At 41.3% G+C, this 25,281-nt stretch overlaps 3 protein-coding genes across 3 annotated transcripts; all 3 read right to left on the bottom strand.

Annotated features, from left to right (window-relative positions):
- Window positions 1–126: 126 nt before the first annotated feature.
- On the bottom strand, window positions 127–2,182 carry hwa (huluwa). Its single transcript, XM_079486783.1, has 3 exons — window positions 1,421–2,182; window positions 964–1,150; window positions 127–829 (listed from the first exon to the last, which is right to left on the bottom strand). The coding sequence occupies exons 1-3, from the start codon at window positions 1,949–1,951 to the stop codon at window positions 663–665; spliced, it is 885 nt and encodes a 294-aa protein (XP_079342909.1). The 5' UTR covers window positions 1,952–2,182; the 3' UTR covers window positions 127–662.
- A 1,450-nt stretch (window positions 2,183–3,632) lies between these two features.
- Window positions 3,633–7,167, bottom strand: LOC306911627 (dnaJ homolog subfamily B member 5). The gene is made up of 4 exons (XM_079487096.1): window positions 6,876–7,167; window positions 6,100–6,346; window positions 5,202–5,710; window positions 3,633–4,420 (listed from the first exon to the last, which is right to left on the bottom strand). Exons 1-4 carry the CDS (start codon window positions 6,966–6,968, stop codon window positions 4,187–4,189), a joined length of 1,083 nt encoding a protein of 360 aa, XP_079343222.1. The 5' UTR covers window positions 6,969–7,167; the 3' UTR covers window positions 3,633–4,186.
- Window positions 7,168–10,092: 2,925 nt separating this feature from the next.
- Window positions 10,093–18,471, bottom strand: thbs4b (thrombospondin 4b). Its single transcript, XM_079487113.1, has 22 exons — window positions 18,164–18,471; window positions 16,599–16,796; window positions 15,972–16,255; window positions 15,776–15,878; window positions 15,602–15,684; window positions 15,046–15,097; window positions 14,727–14,878; window positions 14,315–14,452; window positions 13,881–13,958; window positions 13,638–13,790; window positions 13,442–13,546; window positions 13,237–13,344; window positions 12,897–13,056; window positions 12,696–12,814; window positions 12,539–12,591; window positions 12,176–12,369; window positions 11,789–11,967; window positions 11,660–11,708; window positions 11,374–11,570; window positions 11,115–11,287; window positions 10,815–10,954; window positions 10,093–10,543 (listed from the first exon to the last, which is right to left on the bottom strand). The coding sequence occupies exons 1-22, from the start codon at window positions 18,237–18,239 to the stop codon at window positions 10,485–10,487; spliced, it is 2,853 nt and encodes a 950-aa protein (XP_079343239.1). The 5' UTR covers window positions 18,240–18,471; the 3' UTR covers window positions 10,093–10,484.
- Between the last annotated feature and the right edge of the window lie 6,810 nt (window positions 18,472–25,281).

Below are 25,281 nucleotides of genomic sequence, written 5' to 3'. Positions count from 1 at the left end.
TATCGATCTCTATTATTTCTGTCATGCACACATGTCTTGCTAGTCGACTATTCTTATCAGTATCCGTTTTATAGGTAGAGGAATTTGATATGGTCGTTTCCAAAGCTTTCACGTTTAATCTGGTTTAGGAAATCTATATTCTGGATTATGATTCCTTTCAATTTAAGGACCAAATGCAATTTGTTACACATTTACATTTGTTGTGGAAAAATGTTAACACAGTAGCTTGTAATATAAAAACTTTATTCAATTCAGACGCATCTAAATACATTATATTAATACAATGTGTAGGGTGTTAAAAGAACTCCAACATCTAGACAAAAAGGCTCTTCTGGGGACCTCAGCAACTACGAACCGATTGTGACACAAAACATGTAAAATAAACAAACGTGAAACACTTTAAATATACACAAAACAATGTGGTCGAAGATCTCTAAAGTGAAGAAAAAAATTGGAGTGATAGTGTTAATATATTTGTGAGCAGAACACTGTTTCAGAAGTGAACATTAATTTTTTTTTAACTTGTGTGGTGGGATGTTATGGGTTGCAGTTAAAACAGCAAGTGCATAAATACAGACTCTGCTTAACTAAAACGTTCTAGAGACAGAATGGCTGATTTGAGCCATGTTTAAGTGTTCTCCAGTCTCTCTATGGAACAAATTCTAGACCCAGTACTGTTTGGTAGTGATAGGGGGTGCGTGGTGTCTGTGTTTGGGAACGTGGTTCTGAGTGACGTAACTTGGGTCGTAGTAATCCCATTCCAGAGCGGACGCCCAAGCCGAGCCCGATAATCCATCACTGTCCATAGAAAGGATACGCAGAGACACGCCTGCACAAACAACCGGACAATTCAAAGACATGACAAACTCCAAATACAAAAGACCACCCAAAATAGTTCTGAAAAAGTCCTTGAGTCAACTACTTTAGATACATTAACCTTCACACTAATGACATCATACTGACCTGCGCTGGCTCCAAAGTCACTGTCCAGACCTGGGCCTCCAGCAGAAGGGCTGGATGAAGGCACATAACAGGAGTTCTCTGGCGGGATGCTGCTGGCCGTCTCGCACTCCACACGGATCTTATCCAGATAATGACTCTCCAGGTCCATGGTGCTGCTTCGACGCATGGAAGCCATTGGAACGGAGAACTGTAACAAGAGCATTAACTTCAACACAAAAATGTCAATTAAATCCAAGTCATAAATTGAGCAAAACCTATTTTCCGGTCCATTTCTCATGCATTATACTATTGTAATACCTTTGAATCCACTTCCAACATCAGATATAGATTTAGTCATTAAACAACATTGTAGTAAATTCTATTATAATGGGATTACATATTCTGTAGTATTTACTATAAAAAATTAATAAAATACTGAAGTATTCAAAATGGAAAGCTTCAGATAAACTGTCCCTACCCCGTTTGGAGTCACATGAAGCGCGGGTGAGTTCGGGGGCACAGTGTTTACACGCTCCGTTTCCGAATCACTGGACTGCAGCAGAACCGGGGCGCTTTTCCTCCAGCTTGGCACGCGCATTGACCCGGACCCGGGGTACCTGGCCCCATCCGGGTGTAGAATCCTGCCGCGCTGTCCGTTGGCCTTTCTCTCCGCCGAGGAGGTCAAGGACGACGTGATCGGCGGCGCCAGCATCGGTTCCGAAACCGAAACGTAGTCGGTCTTCCTGTGCGGAGCGAACAGAGGTTCATCAGAGAAGCGCGCGATCCTGTGGCGGGTGGATAGAGACGAGTGCATGAGCGAGATCTCGGACCCGCAGCGCTCTCTCTTCCTCCGGGTCAACAGAAAGAGCTTGTAGCCCACAAACAAACAGTTGATGAGCAGCAGCAGAACCACGCAGGGAATCAGAACCAGGATCAACAGTGCCAAACTGGACACCGGGAGGCCCTCGGCTAAGTTGGATGAGGGCACAGCCGATCCCAGCTGCGACATTTCATCACAAATCAAGGATGCACCTGTGACTTCGATCCTTACTTAATGTTATCAGTTGTGGTTGATGCGTTTGTGTAAAATAATAACTATAAAACCTCTAAAACTGACAGCAAAAGAGTTGCGCACAGGTGCGCTCCATTGACATCAATTAAAAGCGACTCTGACTCCGCCGTGCGTAAGTGCTGGAGTGCGGAGCTTTTGTCACTTCGCCTCTTCAAATCAACCATGTACAATAACATCGATGTCTTACCTTATGTATGTGGTTCTATTTGGTGGTCTTACTCGTCTGCAAACCCACACAATGTTCAATAAGTTAAGGCACTTTTGCAGGGCGTCCTGCGGCTTCTTTCTGCGCTTGATGGTTAAAGACTTTCAGCTGAGTTGAGCTGAAATCAAGGCTCGTGGTTTCCCTAAATAAGTCACTGCAGAACCCTGACATTTCAGAGATTGGAAGGTAAATAGCAAGTGCTCATATTATTCTGAGAGAATGTGTATATAATACGATTGATACGCTGTTTTGATCGGGACAGTGCCTAGTAATATCCGGAGGAGGTCGCCACTAAACGCCTTCACAGGTTTGTAAAACACAAATGTATGTATCGCACACATGAAATTATCACTACGTTTACGTGCTTCTTCATTAGACAGACTTTAACATAAGCTATCGTTTAAATCGGGGCAGTTTGTTGTATCCACATTGTTCTGGGGTAGTCATGAACACATTATTATGACTGATGTTTCTTCTGCGTAAAGGCTTTACTGCGTACTGTGTACTCTTAAGGTAGACAGGTAAATTCTTCCAAAGCAGTACTTCATATGTTTGGTTTCGTGGGAGCTTTCTGTATAACAAACTACTTTTGCTATAAACATTTTATTCCTTCGATTCATTTGATAACCAAGAGGGGGCAGTATAACATTAAAGAATTTAAGATTAAAATAATTTTGTGGGTTTTGTATGTATACTTTACAAAAGTATTTGTGTTTTCATTGAAGTCATGACTGTTAAAACACTAATTCCTATATTAACATTCCTGTCAAAAAATGTATGTAAACAATTACATTTTGTAGATACATAAGGTGCATTATGAAACACAAGTTGCATAATCTATGTCTGTATTGATCTGGTTTCTGGAGGCTCCTGAAATACAAGCAAAAATATGTGTGTGCACCATGTGTCGCTCATTTACATAATGCAAATGCTGATTGTTACTATAACCGGCAAACATTACGCATCAGAATTCACTGATTCTCACCGATTAATGTCACGCAGCTATTAAAAGGCCATTCTGAGCCTGAATAAGTGTTTGGTGGTTAAAGGTGTGAGAATGATTCACAAAGACTGACACAAGACAATGTTCTTCTCACATCACACATTTACACATTCACTGTGAACCACAGTCTGTTGTGTAAGGATGTCAGTAACAAATCTCAGCTGTAACAAATGACTTGAGAAAATGTCAAGTCGTATTCCAAATAGACCAAATAGGCTGCATGTTATTTTAAACCCTCACTGACTTCGCTTCACAGAACACATCGTTCCCAAGTGGATAAAGTGTTCATTAAAAGTGACTTGAAGTCAACCACACCATGTCCTCAAGAAGCCATGAAGTTCATTAGTAGGCTATTCTAATCCACAGAAACAAGTTTTAAGGCTGCGAAATATGATAATATATGCAGGAATGATTTAAACGGTTTATTATTTACACAAGGCATTTGAATGCCTGGTCCTCAAAGGAGAAATCTTTATTCTGTCAATGAAATAATCTTCTTGGGTTGATATCACAAGTAATCAAAGACCCAAATCACGTTTCATTAATAAAACTTTATTGATCCTTATAAAACATGCATTCGTCATACACGGCAGGTTCTATATGTTAGAAATCCACCTCACCTCAGTATAATCTTTACAAATAATTCATTGGAACATGACACAGGAATCTCTCATAGAGACTAAATGACTGACAGTTCTGTACGCAAGTACAAGGTCGTCAAGGATAAAGAAGTATGTTAACACTTCAGAGAAATGCAGGTGTGTGTTCAGCATATACCTTGTGTGTTTTCGAAACATGTCGTCTCATACAGGTATTACATACAGTACCTGCATGTCTATGGTTTGTGTGAGTTTCCTCACACCTGCGTGAGTGTGTGTTCGATGTGTGTGCCTCACAGAGACAAACGGCTGACGTCACGCGCGTCAGTGAAATTAGTGTGTGTCCACTTGTGTGTGCTCAGTAGTTAACATTGTCCCAAGCTGTGTTTGATGATCTCCTTGCTACTCGGTGGAATGCGATCGGGGAAAACCACTTGAAACTCCACCAGCAGGTCACCACGCTGGGCAGGGTTTTTCACTCTGGGCAGACCCTCCCCTATGAGGCGTCTGATCGATCCTGGCCTTATGACATCACTGCATGGGAGGGGCTTTGTCTGTCCGTCAAGGGTCGGGACGTTCACTGTGCATCCACACAGAGCCTGAAAAGAAACAGGAATATTTAGTTTAATATTTTGCATCTTTAAGCTTCATATAGATTAAAGTGACTTCAATCGCACCTATATCGATCTCGGCACAAAGCCGAGCTGTTCTTTGCGACTCCTGAACTGTTAAATCACACACTGCAGCTGCTTTAATGCCACTCTGGCATATGTTTTAAGATCTATTCCACTTGTGCATATAATGTAGTTTGGTTTTATATAACGCGAGCATCTATTATGAGTTGAATGCGGGCGGAATATAGGCCAGACAGATTGAACCTCGCTGTTACGCAAGAGCAGCTAATCGCTCTCATTTTTCATCGACGCTACAGTCTGCGGGCGATGAGTGGACGTGGGTGGATTGAAAATGATGAAGAGGATGTGGAAATGAGAGAGGGGGGGAAGGTTTGTATAGAAAGTTAGAATGGGAATGTTTGAATAAGATTTAGAGAATAAATCGGATTTTTTGGAATGCCAAAAGGATTTTTTGATAACAAATAATTGGTGAACTTCTATCGATTGATCAAAATAGTTAAAAGATAGAATAGAAAGATGATGGAGGAGAGCAGGAGGAGAGGATGACAGAGTGTGTGCGAGACGATGCTGAGGAGGTGGTGGTGTGAGATGGGAGGGGGAGTGTGTATGAGTTTGTGTGTGAGCTGAGGCTGCGGGGGCGAGATGCTAAATTTAGAAGGTGCTCTCTGCAGAGGCTTATTGAGTCCTGGAGACAGCGAGGGAACATTTCGTACCGCGCACACATAAACACACGTACGCATCTCACCTCTCGCAGCGTGATGATGGAGGTGTACACAACATGCGAGCCGTCTCGTCTGAACTGGGCGTGCTTTTTCTCCTTAATCACGAACGCCAGGTCGTTCGGGGCGTGGCCTAACATCTGATGCCCCTCCTTGGGAAAAGTGATTCTCGTCCCCTCTTTCCATCCTTTCTGCACCTCAACGTCGAACACGCGCTCTTCCGGCTTCACCGTGTGCTTGTCCGTCTGACGGAGGCGAGATACTTTCACGCGCTTCGTCACCCCAGTCAGGATGTCCTCCAGTGACACGAGGATCTCGTGGACCTCGGCGCCGCCCGGCGGCTTGAGGCCGGTCTTGTTGCCATGGTGACGGCTGAGGTTGGGAAGGGGGTTTCGCATGAACGGGTTAAAGAGGTCTTCGTCGGAGTCGACTTCAAAGTTGAAGAACATGCGCCAGGCGTGGGCGTCGGCTTTTGATGCGCTTTGGGAGGGGTCGCTTTTGTTTCCTGTGGAAGCCACACCCCCTTTGGGCAAACCTGGGGAAGACCGAACAACTGTCAGAAAAAACATTCGGAGGGTTTTCCCAGAGCTTTGTGAGCATGCGTGTGGAAAAAACTTAATAAAATCTTGTTTAATATATAACAATGTTTGCATATATATTTGTACATGTAAGTCTGCAGCACATTGTGTGCATGTGCAGAAAGAGAGAGAGAGTCAATTCTGCAGGGGATGTCTGAACCCCTTGCACTCACTGTATATCTGCACTCTGATACTGTGCGTGTGAGCAGTACCCAAAGATCTCTCCCAAAGTGTAAGATTATATGTGAAATCTGTCTTTTTCTAAATACAATTTTGACATTTAAATCCAAGACCCCCCTCCAGAACATACTATGGAAATATGTTTTGGTGTGTGCTTTGATCTCACCTTGTTGATCATAGACGCTGCGTTTCTCTGGGTCTGTCAGAACGTCATAGGCTTGCGCAATCTGTTTGAATTTATCCTCGGCGTCTGCGTCTTGGTTCTTGTCAGGGTGGTAACGGAGCGCCAGACGCTTGTACGCCCGTCTGATCTCCTCCTCGTTGGAGTCACTTGGAACGCCAAGCACAGCGTAGTAATCCAAACACTCGGGTGAGGGCGGGGGGCTAGACACCTCAGGCTCCTCTCGCACCTCCTGCACACACACAGAAAAGAAGTTTAGAAACATTTTTAAAATAAATCAGATTTTAGGGTGATCATGGAGATTAATGTTAGTTTGGGTAAAGATTAAAAATGAAGGGTGTCATGTATAGACTGGTGCTTGATCAATTCATGCATTTTTTATTTTTTGAATATTGCAGAAATAAAACAAAATTGCCATCTCTGCTTAAGTGTGAAAGAAGGTGTATTGGCAGTTAACTTTATCATTACATAAAAAAATTTAATTACTATAATAGTCAAACTGTAAAGCAACTCAATCCCGAATGGAATTAAAAATAAATAATAATAACAAATAACATTTGTACTATATGTTTCCTTAAAATATGTTTAAAATGCCTGTACACAAAAATATGCAATGTACTAAGACTAAAAGTACAAGAAAACTATACACGTGTCTTTATTCTTTAAGATGCACTCAATGTCCAAAGTCTTTGCATGTAAATAAACTAGTGGAGAACATGGAAAATATCGAATTTCTGCATTTTTAAATGTCATCCTCTCACCTCTGATGCCCATGCCTCCTCGCCGTGGATCACTCGGACTTTACACTTGACATTCTTGTGTTTGACGCCGAACTGAGTCCAGATAAGAACCATGGTGCTGATGCTGAGTGTGTTCCGCGTGCGCTTCAGTTGCCGTCTGCTGCATCTCCCTGCCGCTCTCCTCGCGCTTTTATACTCGCGCTCCACACACAGCGCCCACGCTGCGTGACCGAGCTTCCCCGAGCCTGCCCATTTTCCACGTACACGACAGGGAATACCGCGTGCCCACCAATCCTCTCTCGTCGATCGTGCTGGATGCGATGAGCCTCACGCGGATGTAGCAGCCCATCGCTCCATGTGGAGAAGCGTTTCCGGAATTCACAAGCAGTCTCCATCACTCCCTCCCTCCCTCCATCCTGCCTGCCTGCCTAAATTCGGCTCTGTTACACGTTGTTCTTTCAGTTTATCTGTCAGCTTTTTGGATGAATGAAGGTGACAAATGATTTCGCTTAGAATGGAGTGAATAAGAAAATGAATTCCACAGGGTCATATTGTAACAAGAGGGCAATGTTACCTTTCATATTTCCTCTCTTTTTTGGATGGCTAGACAAGGCTACTGGGTCTGAGGGAAAGTGGGTAGCACGAGACCGGCATATCAATGCGCATCACCATTCATATAACCTGCATTTCTTATTTTAATGCGTGATTTATTCCTTTATTAATATGGAATCTTAACCTTTTCTATGAACAACCACCCCACTGACCCCAAATATCTAGAGTTTCTTGACTTTAATTAAACACTATGATAATGAGAAGAAAAAGTAAGAAACACCCGCATTATATGCTGATGCAATTTAGGAAAATTATCTTAAAACGCAACGTTGTCTTAATGTTAGTATTTGGTTTTCGTTTGGTTAGGGAACCAAAAATAGTTTTTTAATGTAAGAAAAGTTTTTATATCGACGTCCAAGCCAGTTCCACTTAGACTGCATATCAGTTTTATTCTTCATATTTGATGCTTGTTGATTTTTGTTATAATGCAAATACAATGATACATATGTACACTTCAATGTCCCTAAAACAGATGGGGGGCGCGCTCCACCCACACGCGCAATTAAAGGCAATTATTTTGTGCCCGTCAGTGGATTTGCACTCGTAGTTTTTATGCTCGTCAAAGTGTCAATTCAATGTTCTTCTGGCATGAAAAGCCATTTCGCATCCACATAAGCCACATCGCACACTTTCCATATACCAGCGTTAACGCATTGAACGGAGCCGTGGGGAATGTCGCATTACGCAACGTACGTGAAGGTGAATTGGCGCTTAGTCCTCGGTACATAAATGGCCATATTTCCGTAGCGTTGGGCGATCATCCAATCACGGAAGAAAGATGCTTCGGGATTCTCGCTGTTACCGGAACGTTGTACAAATTTGGTGTGTAGATGTCCCTCTATCAGATACGGCAGGAAATCATTCAGTCAGATTTCCTCCATTTTGAGGGAAGACAGAAAGAGCAGAAAAACGAACTGACCGACACCTCTAATTCTGACACGATTGACCGGCTCGACCGAAAAGAGAGATGTGTGAGTGTCTCGTCGCGTAAATGTGTGCGAGGATATGAAAGGAACGTTGTGAAACCGCCGCGTCGGGGACATTTGAGGGAACATTGTGCTTCTGCGGTAAATCTCTCAGTAGGGGCTCCCGAAAAGTCGTGATGTCGCTCTTTTGATAACGCGCGACGCGTGACCAGCTGATGTCCAACTGTGCCTCAGAATTTGCGCGCCCTCGCGATGCTGAGGTGCTGTTCGCGCGCTGCTAGTATCGCCATTATTAGCGGCGCATGAGGACTAATTTTAGCCCTGAATAAATTACATCACAGCGATGTCCAGTAGGTTAACGAAACGGTTACGATCTTCTTCAACGGTCCTCTGCAGATTTGGACTTTACATTTGGTTACACGACGATTTTTATTTGTGATACAAATGTCTAAATTCTTAAACGGTTTCTTGTTGTTGTAAACATCACTGTGTTTTGGGGACGCTGTATTGATATAAATTCAAGTGCATTCTTTGAACCACTTTGAATTACCATGTGCTAATATACGAATGGTAATCATCCAGGACCGTTACATACCCCACGATACAGTCACTGTACTATGTTTCCTCAGGGAATATTAAAATAAAGGGCACATAAGACCATAAAATGTTTTGTAATCATTCGACACATGACAATCATCTCTAACCATTACTCCATTTTTGCCGTGTGTGTGTGTGTTGTAGGACGACTGTGTGTTGCAGGGGAGTGACATTCACAGGTACGCTTCTTCCTCTGCACTCATTCCCCGCGCCGCCGTTTCCCTCGCTGGGTGACACCGTAAAGTTTACAGGGGTGATTCATGATGAGTAAAGCGGTATGTGAAAGCACTTCTGGCTTCAGTTCCGACTCTCAAGTGGGATTCATTTAGTTGCGTAATGCTATTCATAATCAACTACTTTCTCAGTGAGTGCAAAAAGATAGACAGACTGAATTCACATTCAAAAGGACACAAGGTAAGGCACAGAAGGGGGAACATTGTGAGGGACGCATCGTTCTAAAAATAACTCAAAGGAGGACTCGATGAACTTTTGGGCCGTACTGCCACCTGCTGGGCTTGTTTTCTAAATGTTCTTGGAGGAAGATTTCCCCCAAAGTCCAATAAAACAGCTTCTACATACAGCAGGAATGTGAACAGGGGCTTGCTGAGGTTAGCATGAGCTAAGAGCGAAAACAGCAGGGCTCTGTGTTACCTCACCCATGCACAAATGCTTCAGAACAAAAGTGAACTAGCTCACTTGGTCTTTTAAACAAAGCCTAGTGAGCCGTCTACCGGTATTTTCAGGCATCAGAGACACAATCTTGATGCAAAGGCTAGCCACTTACGTTTGGTTGCATATCCAGATGTCTTAGGCCCGTTTTCAAAGACGAGGCTTGGCTTAAGACACAACTACGCCTTAGTCGCTTTTATAAAAATGCCTTTAGGGGTGTGCATCTTGAGACAAACAATGGCACTGACATTGATATTGATGTTTCAGGGCAAGTCATTTGAATTTCAGACGGCCAATCATTCATTTTAGTCTGAGACTAGGATTAAAGGAGTAGTTTACCTTCAAAATGAAAATTAAACCGGGCATTACTGTCTTACTTGAAGTTTGAAACGGATGTATTGTCTCAGGGCCACGGAATAGAATCTTGTCAAAATCAATAACAAAATCTTATTTTTTTATTATTTTTCAAACAGAATTTGAGACATCAGGTTTCCTTTTTACATGTTTGATCATTTTTGTAAATATTGTCTTAACAATGGATTTGATGTATAACTACCTTCATTCTTGGCAATTGTATTGAAAAACAGAAGATACTATTCATCTTTTATCTAAATGTCATATGAACTAGTTTATTTGCATGAGGATTTTTAAAAATGAGTAAAAAAATGAGTGGATAAAAAAGGCATACACATTGTGTATACACATATCCCAATTTTACACACACATTGTGCAAAGCTGTGTTTTCAGAAGCACACAAGAATGTGCGTAATGGTGCGAGTATATACACTCACACACACTCAAGTGGGTATACCGATATAGGTGTTATTTACAGCGGGTCCGCGCCATGTTGTGTGCTGAAATCCTGGAAATCCTCTGGAATGGTGTCTATAAAGAGATACAATACACAAATGGTAAGTGTGGCTTTTGAAGATTACAGCTACATTGGGTAAGTTTATGTATTCATTGTTGTATATGTACAGCTGTGTCGAAACAATCATTTATAAATAAATTGATATTAATTTACGTTCAATCTGTTTATAAATATTTATATAATTTTCAACGGTTCTATTAATATCATATGATGGATGAATATAACCATCTATCTGTTATGAATGTTGCAGTGGTGTTCCTGTGAAACATTTGCGTGCATTCTCACCATTGCAGCGGTACTTCAGGTTAGACCAGATTATGTTTTCCTGAGAGAAGCAGAAGACACCCAGTCTTCCACCTCTCATTGTGGTATCAATTGTCACCCCAGAGTCTGCCACCAGATCGGAGCCCTCATAGAAACGCACCCTAAACACATAAAAGTCAATTTCTGAATCATATCGAGCTGTGACCGGTTTCTTTTTCATGTGAATCGGGTGACTGATATGCCATCACCTCCTAGCTCCATTGAAAAGGTCTCAAACTTTTGCTTGATCTTAAGTTTGAATCACGTGCTTAGTTTGCTCACCTGATGTATCCGACCTGCGGGCGGTGCTGCAGATACCAGCGGTATGACACTTTATCTTTCCAGCCAACATTCCGTGGATCCTTCCACAGCAGACGCACCTGATCATTAGTGTCACCGGTGTGCCAAAGAGAGTTTCTCAAATGCTCACCTGGTCCAGATTTAGATTTCACTGCCTACGAGATAAAAACAGTGAGAGCTTTGTTATTTTCATTCAAGACACAACATTTACATTCACAATCTCAAAATTCAGCTAACCGACCTTTAGCTGAATGCCAGGTTCAGCCACGGCTCTGAAGGGCGTGGCCTGCCAGTACGTCTGCTCAGTTTGTTTCCACATCACGACATAAAAACTAGAGGAATCCTGGTATCCAAAGATAAAGCCAGCGTAGTCGTCATCAGTCACTGTATTCACGTGGAACGTACCCTCAAAGTCAACCCCACTGAACGCAGTGTAGCCTGGTGACATCAGAGGGGGGTATGATGACTCAATATGTTGTAATTCATAAAATAGATCATGTAAGTACAAATAAAAATAAGCCACTCACCGACAGCGAGGCCTGGGTCACTGTTCATGGTCTGGACAATCTCCATTCCCTTTATGGCAAGACAAGAGTTTGTCAGACTCGTACATCACAAGCAGAATTTTCTTTGTATGTCTCTTACTGATCTGTTACCTGATTTAGAACCACCCAGTTGGGGTCAATCTGAGCATCACCTTCTGGGTCCAGTACAACTGTCTGATAGGCTCTGAAGTCTGTCAGGGTGATCTCTGCGTTTTCCGGGCAGTTATCAATTCTGTCAATCACTTTGTCCTGGTCAAAGTCGGATTCGCATATGTCACCCACCCCATCATCTGGATAGTGGAGAGAAGAGCAAAAACATTTTTGTTAACTTCCATTTTGGCCTATTCACCAAGTTACAGTTTCGTCACATGAGGTTGAGTAGATTCATTTTGTTGGTACATTGATTCATTAATGTACCACAGTTCATGGTGTATGTATGGCATACTGGAATTGGTTTGGAACAAAAGTTTACGAGAGGCCTTTATGGGGAGTACTCACTGTTTTCATCCAACTGGTCAAGATTGGGCACCAGCCGACAGTTATCAGGTCCGGGAGGTATTGTGTCGGGAATACCATCATTATCATCATCGTCATCACACTCATCTCCCAGTCCATCTTTATCTGTGTCTAACTGGGAGCTGTTTATTACCAGTGGGCAGTTGTCCTTGCTGTCTTGATGACCATCACCATCACTTGAAGATGCAATATGTGATGTCAAAATAGTTGTGAAAATCTCAGAACGTTTATAGATTATTGTCTGCTAATTTTTTTTATCAAATTGTGGTGTCTTATAACAGCTAAACCCATTCTTAGTGCACATTTCTATATGTAATGAAGCACAAAAAAGGTTGCTCGTCTTACCTGTCTTGATTTGTGTCGCATGAGTCTCCAACGAGATCATTGTCAATATCAGACTAGGGAGAAGATTGAATGCAAATATTAATATTCCTTATCTTATCAGGATTATTATTTCAGAAAAAAAATCACATTTCGTATTTTCAAATGCGTGTTGAAATACCTGGTTTGGATTTGGGATATCAGGACAGCTGTCACATGCATCTCCAACCCCATCCCCATCACGATCCAGCTGATCACGATTTTTCACCCGCTGGCAGTTATCCAGAATGTTTCTTATCCCTTAGAATAAATATGTGGTGACCCAGCAGCAGAAAGAAAAAACACGGACAAATCTTTTGTTATGGTGTACGTGATCCCTTACCGTCTCCATCCATGTCATCGTCACATGCGTCTCCGAAGCCATCTGAATCTGTGTCTCTCTGATCTGGGTTATCCACTCGGACACAGTTGTCACATGCGTTGCCGTGACTGTCTTTATCGCTATTTAACTGATCTATATTCGCCGTCAACCAGCAGTTATCCTAAAATTTGTACACATGCACATCAAAACATTCTTTATTTTTTATCTTTGAGTTTGGGGTCTGATTATTTCTTTATCAATGAAAGAAAGAGAAAAGGAAACAATGGAAGGGAAAAAGTATAATATCCAGAGTTAAAGAACACATTAAAGCTTTGCAACTTATGATCCCATTTGTGTTAACCTGCTCATTGAGAATTCCATCGCCATCTGCATCCGGGTCACATGCGTCACCTCTCCCATTGCTGTCTGCGTCCTCTTGTCCCGAGTTTGGAACAGTGACACAGTTATCCTAGTTATGAAAACACAATATGATTCAGCTGTTCTTGAGACAGACAAATTATATCTCCAGAGCAAATTAATAACGACTGCATTGTTGCCATAGTTACCTTTCTGCAAGTGGGGTCTCTGCAGCGAAGCTTCTCGTCTGGGTATCCATCAATGTCTGTGTCTTTTCCGCAGAGAAAACCATTTCCAGCCCACCCAATGCCACACTAAAGCACACACGTGTAGCATTTACCACAAAGCAATACAATAGCAAAAACAATACATTTGGTCCTTGTTCAGCAATGTGCAACTATGTACCTGACAAGTGATGGTCCCATCTCTCTGCTCTGTGCACTGAGCGTTGGGGTCACAGGGGTTGTGCAGCCGGTTTCCACAGCTTTTCTCTGGCTTACAACCTCGGATCTGGTCACCTGTGAAACCGGTATTACATCTGCCACATTGATATGATCCCTACATTCAAGAGAACAGACACTAAATTGGTTAAATCTGCTTTTTAATCAACATTTAAGATCACAGATTCGAGTAGATGCCAGTTCTCACCACAGAGTTCACACAGAGGGAATTTGCAGTGCAGCCTCCATTATCTGAACCTTTACACTCGTCGACATCATCACACACCTACAAATGAGAGATATGAACCAACATGCGCTCTATTGTAGCTAAGGCTTCAACGCTGCTCTTAACACGTGCTGCTTTGATCATATTTAATAAGTGATTTTTTATATAAATCATGTGAAGATGTAATATTTCTATTGAATGTTAGGATTATGCTGGGAACAGATATGAATGCGAGTTGCTCAGTTATCATTAGCCGCTCATAAATAGATCCGCAACAAACAGGGTCAAAGCTGAAGTAGCTTGAACTTCATGCACTATTTTATGTTACTATGTCTAACCTGTGCAGTGTGATTTTTGAGATATCGTCATCGCTTAACATTTCAGCCTTTTGTTTCAATGTGTTTGGGATGACGTACCTGCTTGTGCGTTTGTGCGAAGGCCACACCCACACCCTCCACCGGTTTGCCGGTGAATCCAAGTGGGCAGGCTTCACAGCGAAACCCTGGAGCCATGTTTACACACCTCACGCCCGGGAAACACGGGTTAAACTGGCACTGTAATTTAGAGCAACATGCATGCCAATGTCATTCATTTACTCAGATGTGAGTTCAGAGAGAAGCATATCTTGTTTTATATATTTTTCTAAGCATTTTATTCAGCCCATTTAATCAATTGGACTGCCCCATCCTACAGTAGCATCCATTCTAGAGATTTTATTTTTTCTTAAAAAAAAGATCAATTGGACTAGAGAGGTTTGTGTTCTGTGAAGGAACATTTTTTTTATCTAAAGGAAATATCAGGGATTCCTCATGATAGTAGATATTATACCTCATTAACATCATCACAGCTGTACCCATCCCCTGTGTATCCATCAGGACACGGTCCACACTCCGTCCCATCCTCTGTCTCTATGCACATATCGTCACGGAAACACAATCCAGGAGTACACTTTGACTTAACCACCTCCGATCCGCCCAGTCCTAGAAATGTAACAAATTATGTGTTGCATGTGGTCGGAAATAACGGTACTTCATGGTTAAGCCTTAGAGTACATTTTTGGCAGGTGTTCTGTTGCATATTTGCGGTCATGTTAAAATCTCATTTGCGCAAGTGTTGTTTGTATGCTTTGGCTCGTGTGATGTCTTACCACAGGCCTGGCACTCAGAGATGGTGTTTCTGAGAAAAGATGTTTCCTTTACCTGTAAATGCATTAACACACACATATTAGAGCGATTAAAAAGCAATGGAAATAACGAATATTAAATCAATTCTTATTATTTATAATTAATAATATTAAATTAATTCATATTAACTAATACAATTTAGTGCCATTTAGTGGCGAAGTTGCAAATTACACCTAACGCCTCACTCCACTGGTCTATTCGAATGAAAAGTGAAAAGCTTTTTCAAATATTTCTTGAAGAAATCCAGACAGAAGTGGTAAAAAGTGGATATAATAGACACAATACAGCAGCAGGTGTAAATGGTTATGTGCCTCTTTGGTCAACTTGTGATCAGATCGACCAAAAAGCATCTTATACAGACTGCAGGGAGCGGCAGCAGGGGGGCAGAAGAGTCACGGGTTGCCAACCCCTGTTCTAATGTAATAAAACCTTCATAATGTAAGGTCCTTATACACCTCTGAAGACATATTATATTCCAAAAAACTACACACTGGACCTTTAAGAATATAAATATCTTACCTGCTGAATGAGAACATCTTTTAGCTCATTAATGACCTTCGTCAGCTCCAGCATCTGAGTAGTGAGCTGTTTAGTGTTTAGCCCTTAATAAACAGAAAAGAAGCTCAATTAATTCACCATTTCCCTATCGGTTTCCCTATATTCCGCATTGAACACTTTTGACTTTATCGCTACCTAAAGTCTGTACGGAGTCACTCTGATGAGTGTGGCAGTCCTGAAGTGATGCAACATTTTCCATCGTATCACCGAATGCCAGTTTGAGCTCCTCAATCTCCTCCTGCCCATCAGAACACAATCCATAAAGGCCGTTCAGACCAGCACGTGAAAAACACAGTCCGCGTACATGAAACTAGTCAAACGTGTCATATACTTGCGCTTTCCCCTGCATCGTTTTGAGTTCAACTCCCTGGTGATTGTTAAGACCGTTAAACACAGCGGGTAAATCTCTCAGGGTCTCCACCAGCCTGCAGTCCACGTGAAGCTCCACACCGGGCACAGGTATTACCCCCTGGCCCTGCGGAAACGCCTTCGGACCACCTACCTCCAGTCCCTTCAGGTGGAAAAGCAAGCGATGCTTTTCCCCATCGGCCAGTTTGAGATTGTTAAAGGTGACGGTACCCATCCTGCCATCTCGGCGGAGGTATCGTAAACTAGCTACAGAGAGAGAAAGAAACCATAAGTTTACCTTTAATTAAAGTAGTACCTTTAAAACTGAAATGTTTCCAATCGTATTTGTATAAATTTAGATAACATGAATTAGCATATGAAAGTGAATGGAGAAGTAATTTAACTTAAATTACTAACATTTGTAAATTGAACCACATTTATTTGACTTAAATTGTTTGGTAAACATGAAATTAAAAATAACCATATTTACTTGCTCAGCAAAACTATTATAATCAAATTATCCAAGCAATTTTGCCAATGGAAAATGTTCATAACATTTGCTTCTGAAACAACTCTTCCTTCAGCCCATCTCTAAAAGTCATCTTCATACCTTTATTGAGTTTTCCCATTACTGAAAACTCAAAGTACTTGCTGTTGTCTTGCGGGTTGTACAGAGTAAATACGGTGGTTCCGGTTCGAGGCTGAAGACGGAACGTTGTGAGAATAAAGAGTTCTGTTACTCCCTGCTCTGCCAAACCTCCATGCAGAAGATCTGGCAGACAGTCCGGTGAAGTTAGCAGGTTATACACTGCGAGAGGAAACATTAATAAACGGTTATATAACTGTTATACAAAGAGTTATTCAAACACAAAGCATCCCGCTCACAAACATAAAGTTGTTCCTCATGCTAATGCATGCTGGGAATGATGCCCGAGTTTTTTAGGTTGATGTCATTCTGTTAGACAGTAAGTGCTGTCGCTGTTCAAGTAGCAAGTTGGATATGAATTTTTGTGGAGTTTCAAAAAAGACTTAATGGATTTTTTATGTTTTGGAGTTCAGTAGGTTTTGAAGGATCGAAGACAATATTATCCTTCATTTTGAGTTCTTAGTTTCATGTTTATTCTGTTGGGTTCCAGAATAAAATAAATGCTCTTGAATTTCAGATTCATGTCTGCTGATACTGATGGTGTAATTGAGATTGACGTGAACTGTGATTGTATTGGATCTTCATTAAAGGTTTTTGATGGAAAACTTCATGAAAGCTTCAGCCGTTGTGGTGTTACTATCGGATGTCAAACACAGATGTCGGTTGTTATGGCAATGGCAGTCTGCCATTGGCTGAACAGGCAAATATTATGGTGTAAAACGCGATTACCAAAATGACACTTTTCCTATTGTAACCTATAACAGCGGGAGATGACCAGACTTATTTTCATGACTGAGCAATCAGTAAGAGGATCGAAAAGTAAAACTGAACAAAATTCTCCCCAAATCCAAGCCTCTGGTTGGAAATAAATCGGGACAGTAGCAACCACTAAACCACCATCTTTCTTTGTTTAACATCACATGCATTTCTTTGGCTTCGCTTTTTTTCTGTTGAAAAGAAGTAGAATCTGTCCATTTCTTTTTGTTGCCCATCATTTTGTTAACAGATGATTTGCTGAAATGTTTAGATGCAGAACGTGATTGCCAACATATGTGTTTAAACTTTAATTGTTATTTGTAACTCTAATGTTCAAAAGCTGAGACACGGCTTCAAGTAATCGTTGCACAGAAAAGTATTATGCGCTCATCTCTCTGTTTCGATTTCAGACGAAAGTCCCGAATTAACTACCATTAACACACAAACAAAGAGAACTAACACAGCAAAATTGGAGCCTGATGCGTTGTGATAAACACATCAGCGTTGCAGAATGCAAACATAGACAAATTAAAAGAAACAAATGGCATGGGGATACAGATAAAAAGCAAGAAAGACCATTTTAGATTTAGATTGACATGTACAGCTCAGCGTGAGATTTTACGAGACTAACTGAGAAATGAGGAAAGCTAGTTAATAAAATCGCATTGAAATGCTATTAAGAATGAACTCAAATACTCATTCAGATGACATAGGCAGTTCTGAATTAAAAGACACCAATTTCTTTAAAAATGAAATAATACAATAGTACTTACCGGTTGATTCTGCGTTTGCCGAGGTGACACTCAAAATCAGAGAAACGGCCGCGAGGAGATGCATTATGCATGGCATCTTTGCCCACAACCTTCTGCCTAACAGAAGGAGTGTGTGAGCACTTTGATCCTTGAGACAGTCTTCAATGTCTGGTTTTTGAGAGTATGAATGTGAATTTATCTGAATGTTGCTGTGTCAGCAGAGAAAGCCTTTGAGCGTCTGAACCTTCAAGAGCTCTGTGTGTTTGTTTGAGGGACAGGAGAAAAGAACGACGTCTGTGTGCCTTTGGGTTTTAATGATGTGTGTGTGTGTTGGGGTGAGGTAACGGGCTGTCTATCAACCCACAGCAGCTGTGGTGGGCGGAGTTATGAGTCTAACAGACACCCCCATGCTGTGTGGGTGGGGCCATATAAAAGTTTGGACCAGACTCACGTCTCAACTCTTATTGGTACCTTTTATGAGCTTCCGTTTGATCCACATCCTTGGTCCTCCTTTTCCATCCATCCTTCCTTCTTTTCTCGCGTCGTCGCATACTTTCCCGTCGTTTTACCTGAGAGGCGCCATAAAAACGCCTGCTGAGGTGGATCCGTGGGGAATTGTTTAAAGATAACTGGACGGTGTGATGCTAATGTTCCATGAATGCCGGATTTTCGTACAGAGGATTGCCTAATAAAACACATGAAAAAGATCCACGTGAACGGGGAGACGGCCTTTTTAATGATACAAGAGCAATTCAAACCAATTATCACATTTATCAACACAATAACAGTTTTATAAGATTCAGGGCAACACAGGGCAGAGAAACAAGACTGAGACTATAAGCTGTATGTGTCGAAGGCAAACATCACGCTTAAACTTAACCCTAAAAAAATCCAATAAAAATATCTAAAAGCCAGAAGATTAGAGACTTGAGACAGACTTGGGGCAGTTGGCAACATCCTAGAACACATGGCAACCTCATAGCAATGCTCCGGCAATCAAAAAACATTCAGCACCATATAAGAACACTCATGACATCATAGCAACGCCCTGGCAACCACCTACAATAGCCAAGCTTGTGGTCCTGTCTTCTCTTCAGAGATGAGATCTCAATAATTTCATCAATGAGTATAAATGGAGAGCAAATGTAAACCTTTGCTTAGTCTCATCTTCATATTAGATATTTATCATGAGAAAAAGAGCCAGAAAACTCACAAATGTTCGCGAAGCTTACAATCAAAGATCAATATTATTGAAGATCTCAATATGAACTCAAACATTTACCATCAAATTTACTCAAATCCTAAAATGTTTTAAAAGCAAAGCAAACGGTACCTTATTTTATCCTATCTATTTGGTTTTTAGATCGAAATCGTCTACAATCGCTAATCATGTGGCAAGGATCCAGTAAATGAGTCATGGCGAGCGGTCACCATCAATAATAACAGACCCATTCTAATACACCAGACTGACACCGCCAGCCGGTCCATCAAACTGACCATCGAGCAACCACGCCATGATGCGGTGAGTGACATAATCCCACATCCTAATCAGAGCGTCAAACGCTGCTCTGTGTGTGTGTCAGGAGACCAAATTACAGTCTTTAGCTGATTCTGCTCTGTCATTAAACCTTTCCGAGGCATTATGGGTACGTTAAGACCCAGGTGGTCGAAGTTCTGGAATGTTCTTCCCATTGGCGCAAGCATGTGTTACAACAGGATCCGGCCTGAAATATTTCTCTGGATGTCTGTTGGATCCGTCGGTGCACCAGCAGGAAGCAAACACACACACACACACACACACACACACACACACACACAGTGTCCTTTTGTTCCTATCGTAGGTTAGGATGGCCCGACGAAAGCTGTTCGTTTGCCGTAAGACGACCCTTCTAATGATCTTACCATGTGTGTGGGCCTAAAGGTTCGACTGCACAACGACACATCCACGTCTGTGTTTGTGCTAGAACAGCCACAATAATGTGAGTTGGAAATGAGATTCTGTCCGAGTCTTTTAACAGACACGGCTACCGACATACCTGAGTGTCCCTTTCTCACACACAGACCCTGTTCGGTGCGTTTATTGGAATAGGTTACGCTTGTGCTTTTAACAGCCTTCGTAACTGGCCATGTTACATGGACTTTAGGGGCATGTAATTGCCCAGACGGGTTAAAGTGAGGCACTAGAATGTTCTCTTAAACTCCTCCGGGGAAGTATAATTTTTTCAGGGACCTTCTTGGGACAGCGGAGTATTCTCTTGACCTCATGTGGGACGGTGGACTATCATCTCCATGTCCCACAGAACTTTCGATTCTTTTTACGCAATAATAGATCTGTTTGTCTGGATTCATAGTTCAGTCAAGAATGAGACATTACCCAAAAATAAAAATGATGTCATTGTTTATTCATCCTCATGTCTCAAAACTTGTAAACATGTCCTCTGTGGAACACAAACTAAGATATTTTGAGAAATGTCTCAGTGCGTTTGTGCTAATGCAATGGAAGTCAATGGAATGTTATAAACATTCGTCAAAATATCTTCATTTGTGTTCTGCAGAAGAAATAAAGTCATAAAGGTTTGGAAAGACCTGAGGATGAGTAAACAAGGAAAGAATTTTCGTTTTTAGGTGAACCCTTGTTTTTTGGGAATGCTTCAGGTTAAATACAATTTGAGCACCATGCTTTCGATTAGCATAATAAACTATTTTGACTCATCTGTCAGTTTGCAAAAACAAGCAATTGGGGAATCGCGGTGGCATTTATGCCGAAGTTTGATTTGAATTAAACCTGGAACATTCCTTTAAAGATTTTACCAGATAAGAAGAAAACAAGCAGCTAATTTCGTTAAAATCTAACCTCAAAAACTCAAAAAGAAATGTTTTTCTACAAGTAGCTGAAAAAAGGCAATTGTGAAAGTACACAGAGGCTTTCATTATCAGATTCTGTTGCGTGCCACGCCGGACACCGAATGGATTTGTCTTCTGATCAACGAGACTTTAACAGTCTAGGAGCTCGGTTCTGCGGTCATGCGCTAAAAACCTCAAAGGCACATCAGCAGAGATGGATGAGAGTGTGTGATGGATAATGTGTGTTTGTCACTGTATAATGTGTGTGTGGGGAGCTTGGCGGCACATGGAAGCTATTACTCAGGTACTTAGGCTTCCACACACACACACACACACGCAGTATATGCATGTGATTGTGAAAACTGTACAAAAACAGATGACGTTTAAAGTAAGTGTAAAGGAAAATTAAAGATGTGCCTTAAACTTCTAGTTCCTTTGCACTGTGAACACAAATCATCTTCATAATAAAACATCTGAACTGCTCTTTTCCACACGATGAAAGTGAATGGAGAAGCTTCTCATACATGGACTCCTGTGATGATGTTTTTACGGTGCTTTTTTAACCTTGACAGCCCCTGGTGCTCATTCATTGTGTGGACGACCAAAACACGAACATTTTTCTTCTGTTTCACAGAAGGAAAAATGTCTAACCGGTTTGGAACAACGTGGGGTAAATGATGAGATGATGAGAAATGTAAACAGATGCACATGTGTGAACTTTGGGAATCTGGTTTTGTAACGTTACGTAAACTGCCCTGTTCTTCAAGCACACCGTCAACAGATTTTAATGTTATAACGCAAGAACCCTGAATCAGGCTCACATCACTTCACCCAAACACTCTTAGTTCCAACTTAAAGCTAGTCACACAGATGTCTTGATCCAACTGTTTGTACGCTGGCATGTGGAGGGAAGACGTGCTACTTCTCAATATTTTCCCGGAATGTTATAAAGGGAATCAAATAACCAAACACACAAAAACAAAAAGGGGAATGTTTACCTGGAATGAACACGGGGGGGAATATTCTGGACGAGTACAAGGGTCTGTTCTTATAAACACTACAATGTGTTATATTGTGAATCTACAAGCGTGATATTTTGTCAGATGGTGTCTGGGATCCAGGCGCAGTGTTTCCATTGGTGAAGCTAATGATTTAGAGAGCTTTAGTCTACAGAGGCTGAAAAGGTCACGCAGCAGGTAAATCACTATCGGTTGACGCTCAGCTAATCGGAAACAGTTCCAAAAACTGACATCATTCACTTGAATGAGCTAACTAATGTTCCTCGTTCTTTGAAAAAGAATAACAGCCTCTTGCTGTGAACTGGGTTACAGAAACACAATTAAATGTGGGGGTGAGATAGTCCCCTGAAAAATTCAAGTTCTGTCATCATTTATTCAGCCTCAAACCTGTATATGACTGTTTGTTTTGTGGAACACAAAAGAAGATATTTTGAGAAACGTCTCTGCAGGTTTGTGTCCATATGGTGGAAGTCAATGGGGGTCAGAATTGTTTGGTTATCAACGTTCTTCTTTTGAAGGAGGTCACAAAGAAAGGTTTGAATATATAATGAAATTGTTCAGTGCAGTGAGGATCATTCGCTTTAAAGCCCCATTGAATTCAATTCGAACGTTTTTTCCTTTTATTAAAAATAAGTTAGCTTTATTGACACAGACAAATTCCCATTTAGAAGATATAAGCGTTCTAAACTGACAGTCTGGCACATGCTCTCAAACAAATCGAGAAATTCCATGACATCACGCTTCACTTCAGCCTCTCGTCAAAGTTCTCGTCCAATCAAATCCGCTGGCTGTACAGCAAACGAAACGCTATTGGCTATTTTAAAAGTGGGGGAGGGGCCACACCATATGTCTCGCACTCTTTGCATTTTTCAGTTGAGATTATGTCCACACATTAAATAATTCTGTGCGTTCCAAAACGTTTCAATGGGACTTTTCTTTCTTAACTATCTTTACATTGGGAAGGAATTGGCCCAGTGTGTTTTTTCTATAGTATCACAAAGTTAATGACTTATACAGAAAGTGAAGCAAAACAGAGGAATTGCATCAGTTTTCCAGACGGTTTCTCGCTTCTGATTCACTTTCAGTATTAATAATTTTCATCTCTCAGATAAACAGCACAGAATGCTGCTTAAAAAACATCTGTGATGTTCTTGTTTTCTTTTTTGCTTTGTCTTTTTGTTTTGTTTTGTAGAGCACTTCATTTGAATTTGAAGTTGTTTCTGAATTGTGTTATACTCACTGTATGTCTCTCTGTCTTCTGTGGAACACAAAACTCTCTTTGCCACACAATCTGATTCATCGTGTAAAATACAACATACAATTTCATTTTTTAAATGTGCTGGCTTCTCATTGCTTAACATGGTCAACTTGTTAAAAAAACTAGTTGGACGTATGACGTAGTATTTCTGTGCTCGATACACTACCCCAGCACTCCAATTTGCTTCAGAAAGTAACTTTTTTATAAGTCTGGATCCCTGTTTCGTAAAAGGGATCCTATTCTTTTTGCTGGCCATTCTCCTGGAAAAGCAGGCCCGCACGTGAGCGTGAGAGAAAGAACAAGCCCAAGCCTAGTGTTTAGAGCGTTGTGCTTGTGATCAGAAGGTTACCGGTTCAAATCTCAGTGCCAGCAGGTCATGACTGAAGGGCCCTTGAGCAAGACACCTTACCCCTGATTGCTCTGCACTAATGTGCCACTGTAAGAAACTACTTGTAAGTCGCTTTGGATAAGATGTTTCCGGAAATAATCGTACAGCTATATCTCTTTTTTTATAAAATGTATCAAACTAAATACTCTTTAAAGATACGAAGTATGCTACACCACTGTATAGGTACTCAAGATTAATATGAGATTTGCAGAAACTGCGTGTTACCTCATCTTTAATGTTAATATGATAATGAATCTGCCTAAGAACACACTACTACACTTTAACTATAATAAAACCAAGTAAAGTCACTTAACAGAGACAAATGTGACAATGACACCAAATGACTGCAAGATTTCAGTTGTAGACGGGGAATGAGAAATAGTTAAAATGTTTTAAATATAATGCTGGATTGTTTCAAACAAAGTTTAGGTCAAATGCCGACAAACTCAAACTGCTAGGTTAAATTAACACATTAAATTCAAGGTCAGTTCAAGGATTTGGAGACCATGCAGAACTGTACTTTTTATGAATCGGGGGACACTTCTCCTATTTTATAACCTTGAACCCCTGTCACCCCTGCGCATTTAACTTGGTTTTAGTGAGGTCTAGATTCTCAGACAAGACCTCACAGTTTCAAATGACGCAGACTTGTTCAGCAGGCCTGCAGTATCCTGTCTGGTTTATAGACACACACACACTCCAACATCAGACCTTGTGCACTCTCGAGCCAAAAGTGTGTTTGTGATATTAACGGTGTATCATGGGACCTAATAATACCAGAGCCGTTACACACGTGTGTAAACACCGCAGCAGTGCGATGAGAGTGTTTTATGGTTGGAAGATTAATGTGTGTGTTTACTGCATCCCGCTGGTATGACATCTCCTCTCATGGCTAATAAAGAGGCAAACCGTATCACTTCTATTAACAGATGCATGCAGAGACACACAGTTGCCAACAAGAAACAAGCTATGAATGTTTTTCCAGACTGCAACACTTTGTGATTATTTGTTCTTTTTTTAAATGTTGAATAATTAAACGCAGCTGTTTTATTCTGATGATAGAGGAGAGTAGTGCAGGCACAGGACGCATTTAATGATATGCTGTACTTTGTCAACACGTGTTTGAGGGCTTGTGTTTGTTTGTTTTCTGGGGTACATTATGGCTGGAGGATGAAACACACACGTGCACCGACAAAGATGCTGAAGATGGCTGTGTTATTTATAAAATGTTCCTTAGGCTAGTGTTTTCTGTGTTCCTCAGGTCAGTTCTAAGCTGGTTTTGCTTGAGGATCCAGATTTGTACGCATTACACATCAGGTAGTGAACCAAACCAGCTCTATAGTTTCAAATAAGAGAAAAGTTAGTGGTTTGTATTTTAAAGCCCAGTACACAGTTTTCTGTTAATCATTGCCAATGAACCAGTTATTTTAAGAAGTGTGCGTCATATTTTCTTATACCTCACGTGTAATTGTTTTTCCATGATGAGGGCATCGCGGAAACCGGTCCATGATGTCCAGTGTCAAATCTGGAGCACATTTGAGAAACTGCGGCGTAGATCCGTTTGATCTCCAGCTTGAGTCTGAAAGCTGAAGTCTCCACCTGGTGGTAAAGACTTGGACACACACAACCT

Source organism: Barbatula barbatula, assembly GCF_947034865.1.
Source record: "Barbatula barbatula genome assembly, chromosome: 22".
NCBI lineage: Eukaryota > Metazoa > Chordata > Actinopteri > Cypriniformes > Nemacheilidae > Barbatula > Barbatula barbatula.
Note: the sequence above shows the minus strand (reverse complement) of the source record. Positions and strands in the feature narration are given on the sequence as shown.

Excerpts from the sequence above, each read along its gene's own strand:
- hwa (XM_079486783.1), bottom strand. The coding sequence starts at position 1,951 with ATGTCGCAGCTGGGATCGGCTGTGCCCTCATCCAACTTAGCCGAGGGC. Across the intron at positions 1,151-1,420 it reads TTCATGTGACTCCAAACGGG|TTCTCCGTTCCAATGGCTTC; the intron begins GTAGGGACAGTT and ends CTCTTGTTACAG. Across the intron at positions 830-963 it reads TGACTTTGGAGCCAGCGCAG|GCGTGTCTCTGCGTATCCTT; the intron begins GTCAGTATGATG and ends TTGTTTGTGCAG.
- LOC306911627 (XM_079487096.1), bottom strand. The coding sequence starts at position 6,968 with ATGGTTCTTATCTGGACTCAGTTCGGCGTCAAACACAAGAATGTCAAG. Across the intron at positions 6,347-6,875 it reads AGGAGGCATGGGCATCAGAG|GAGGTGCGAGAGGAGCCTGA; the intron begins GTGAGAGGATGA and ends GTGTGTGTGCAG. Across the intron at positions 4,421-5,201 it reads CCATCATCACGCTGCGAGAG|GCTCTGTGTGGATGCACAGT; the intron begins GTGAGATGCGTA and ends GTTTCTTTTCAG.
- thbs4b (XM_079487113.1), bottom strand. The coding sequence starts at position 18,239 with ATGCCATGCATAATGCATCTCCTCGCGGCCGTTTCTCTGATTTTGAGT. Across the intron at positions 15,685-15,775 it reads TGACTCCGTACAGACTTTAG|GGCTAAACACTAAACAGCTC; the intron begins GTAGCGATAAAG and ends CTGTTTATTAAG. Across the intron at positions 13,057-13,236 it reads ATGGAATTCTCAATGAGCAG|GATAACTGCTGGTTGACGGC; the intron begins GTTAACACAAAT and ends TACAAATTTTAG.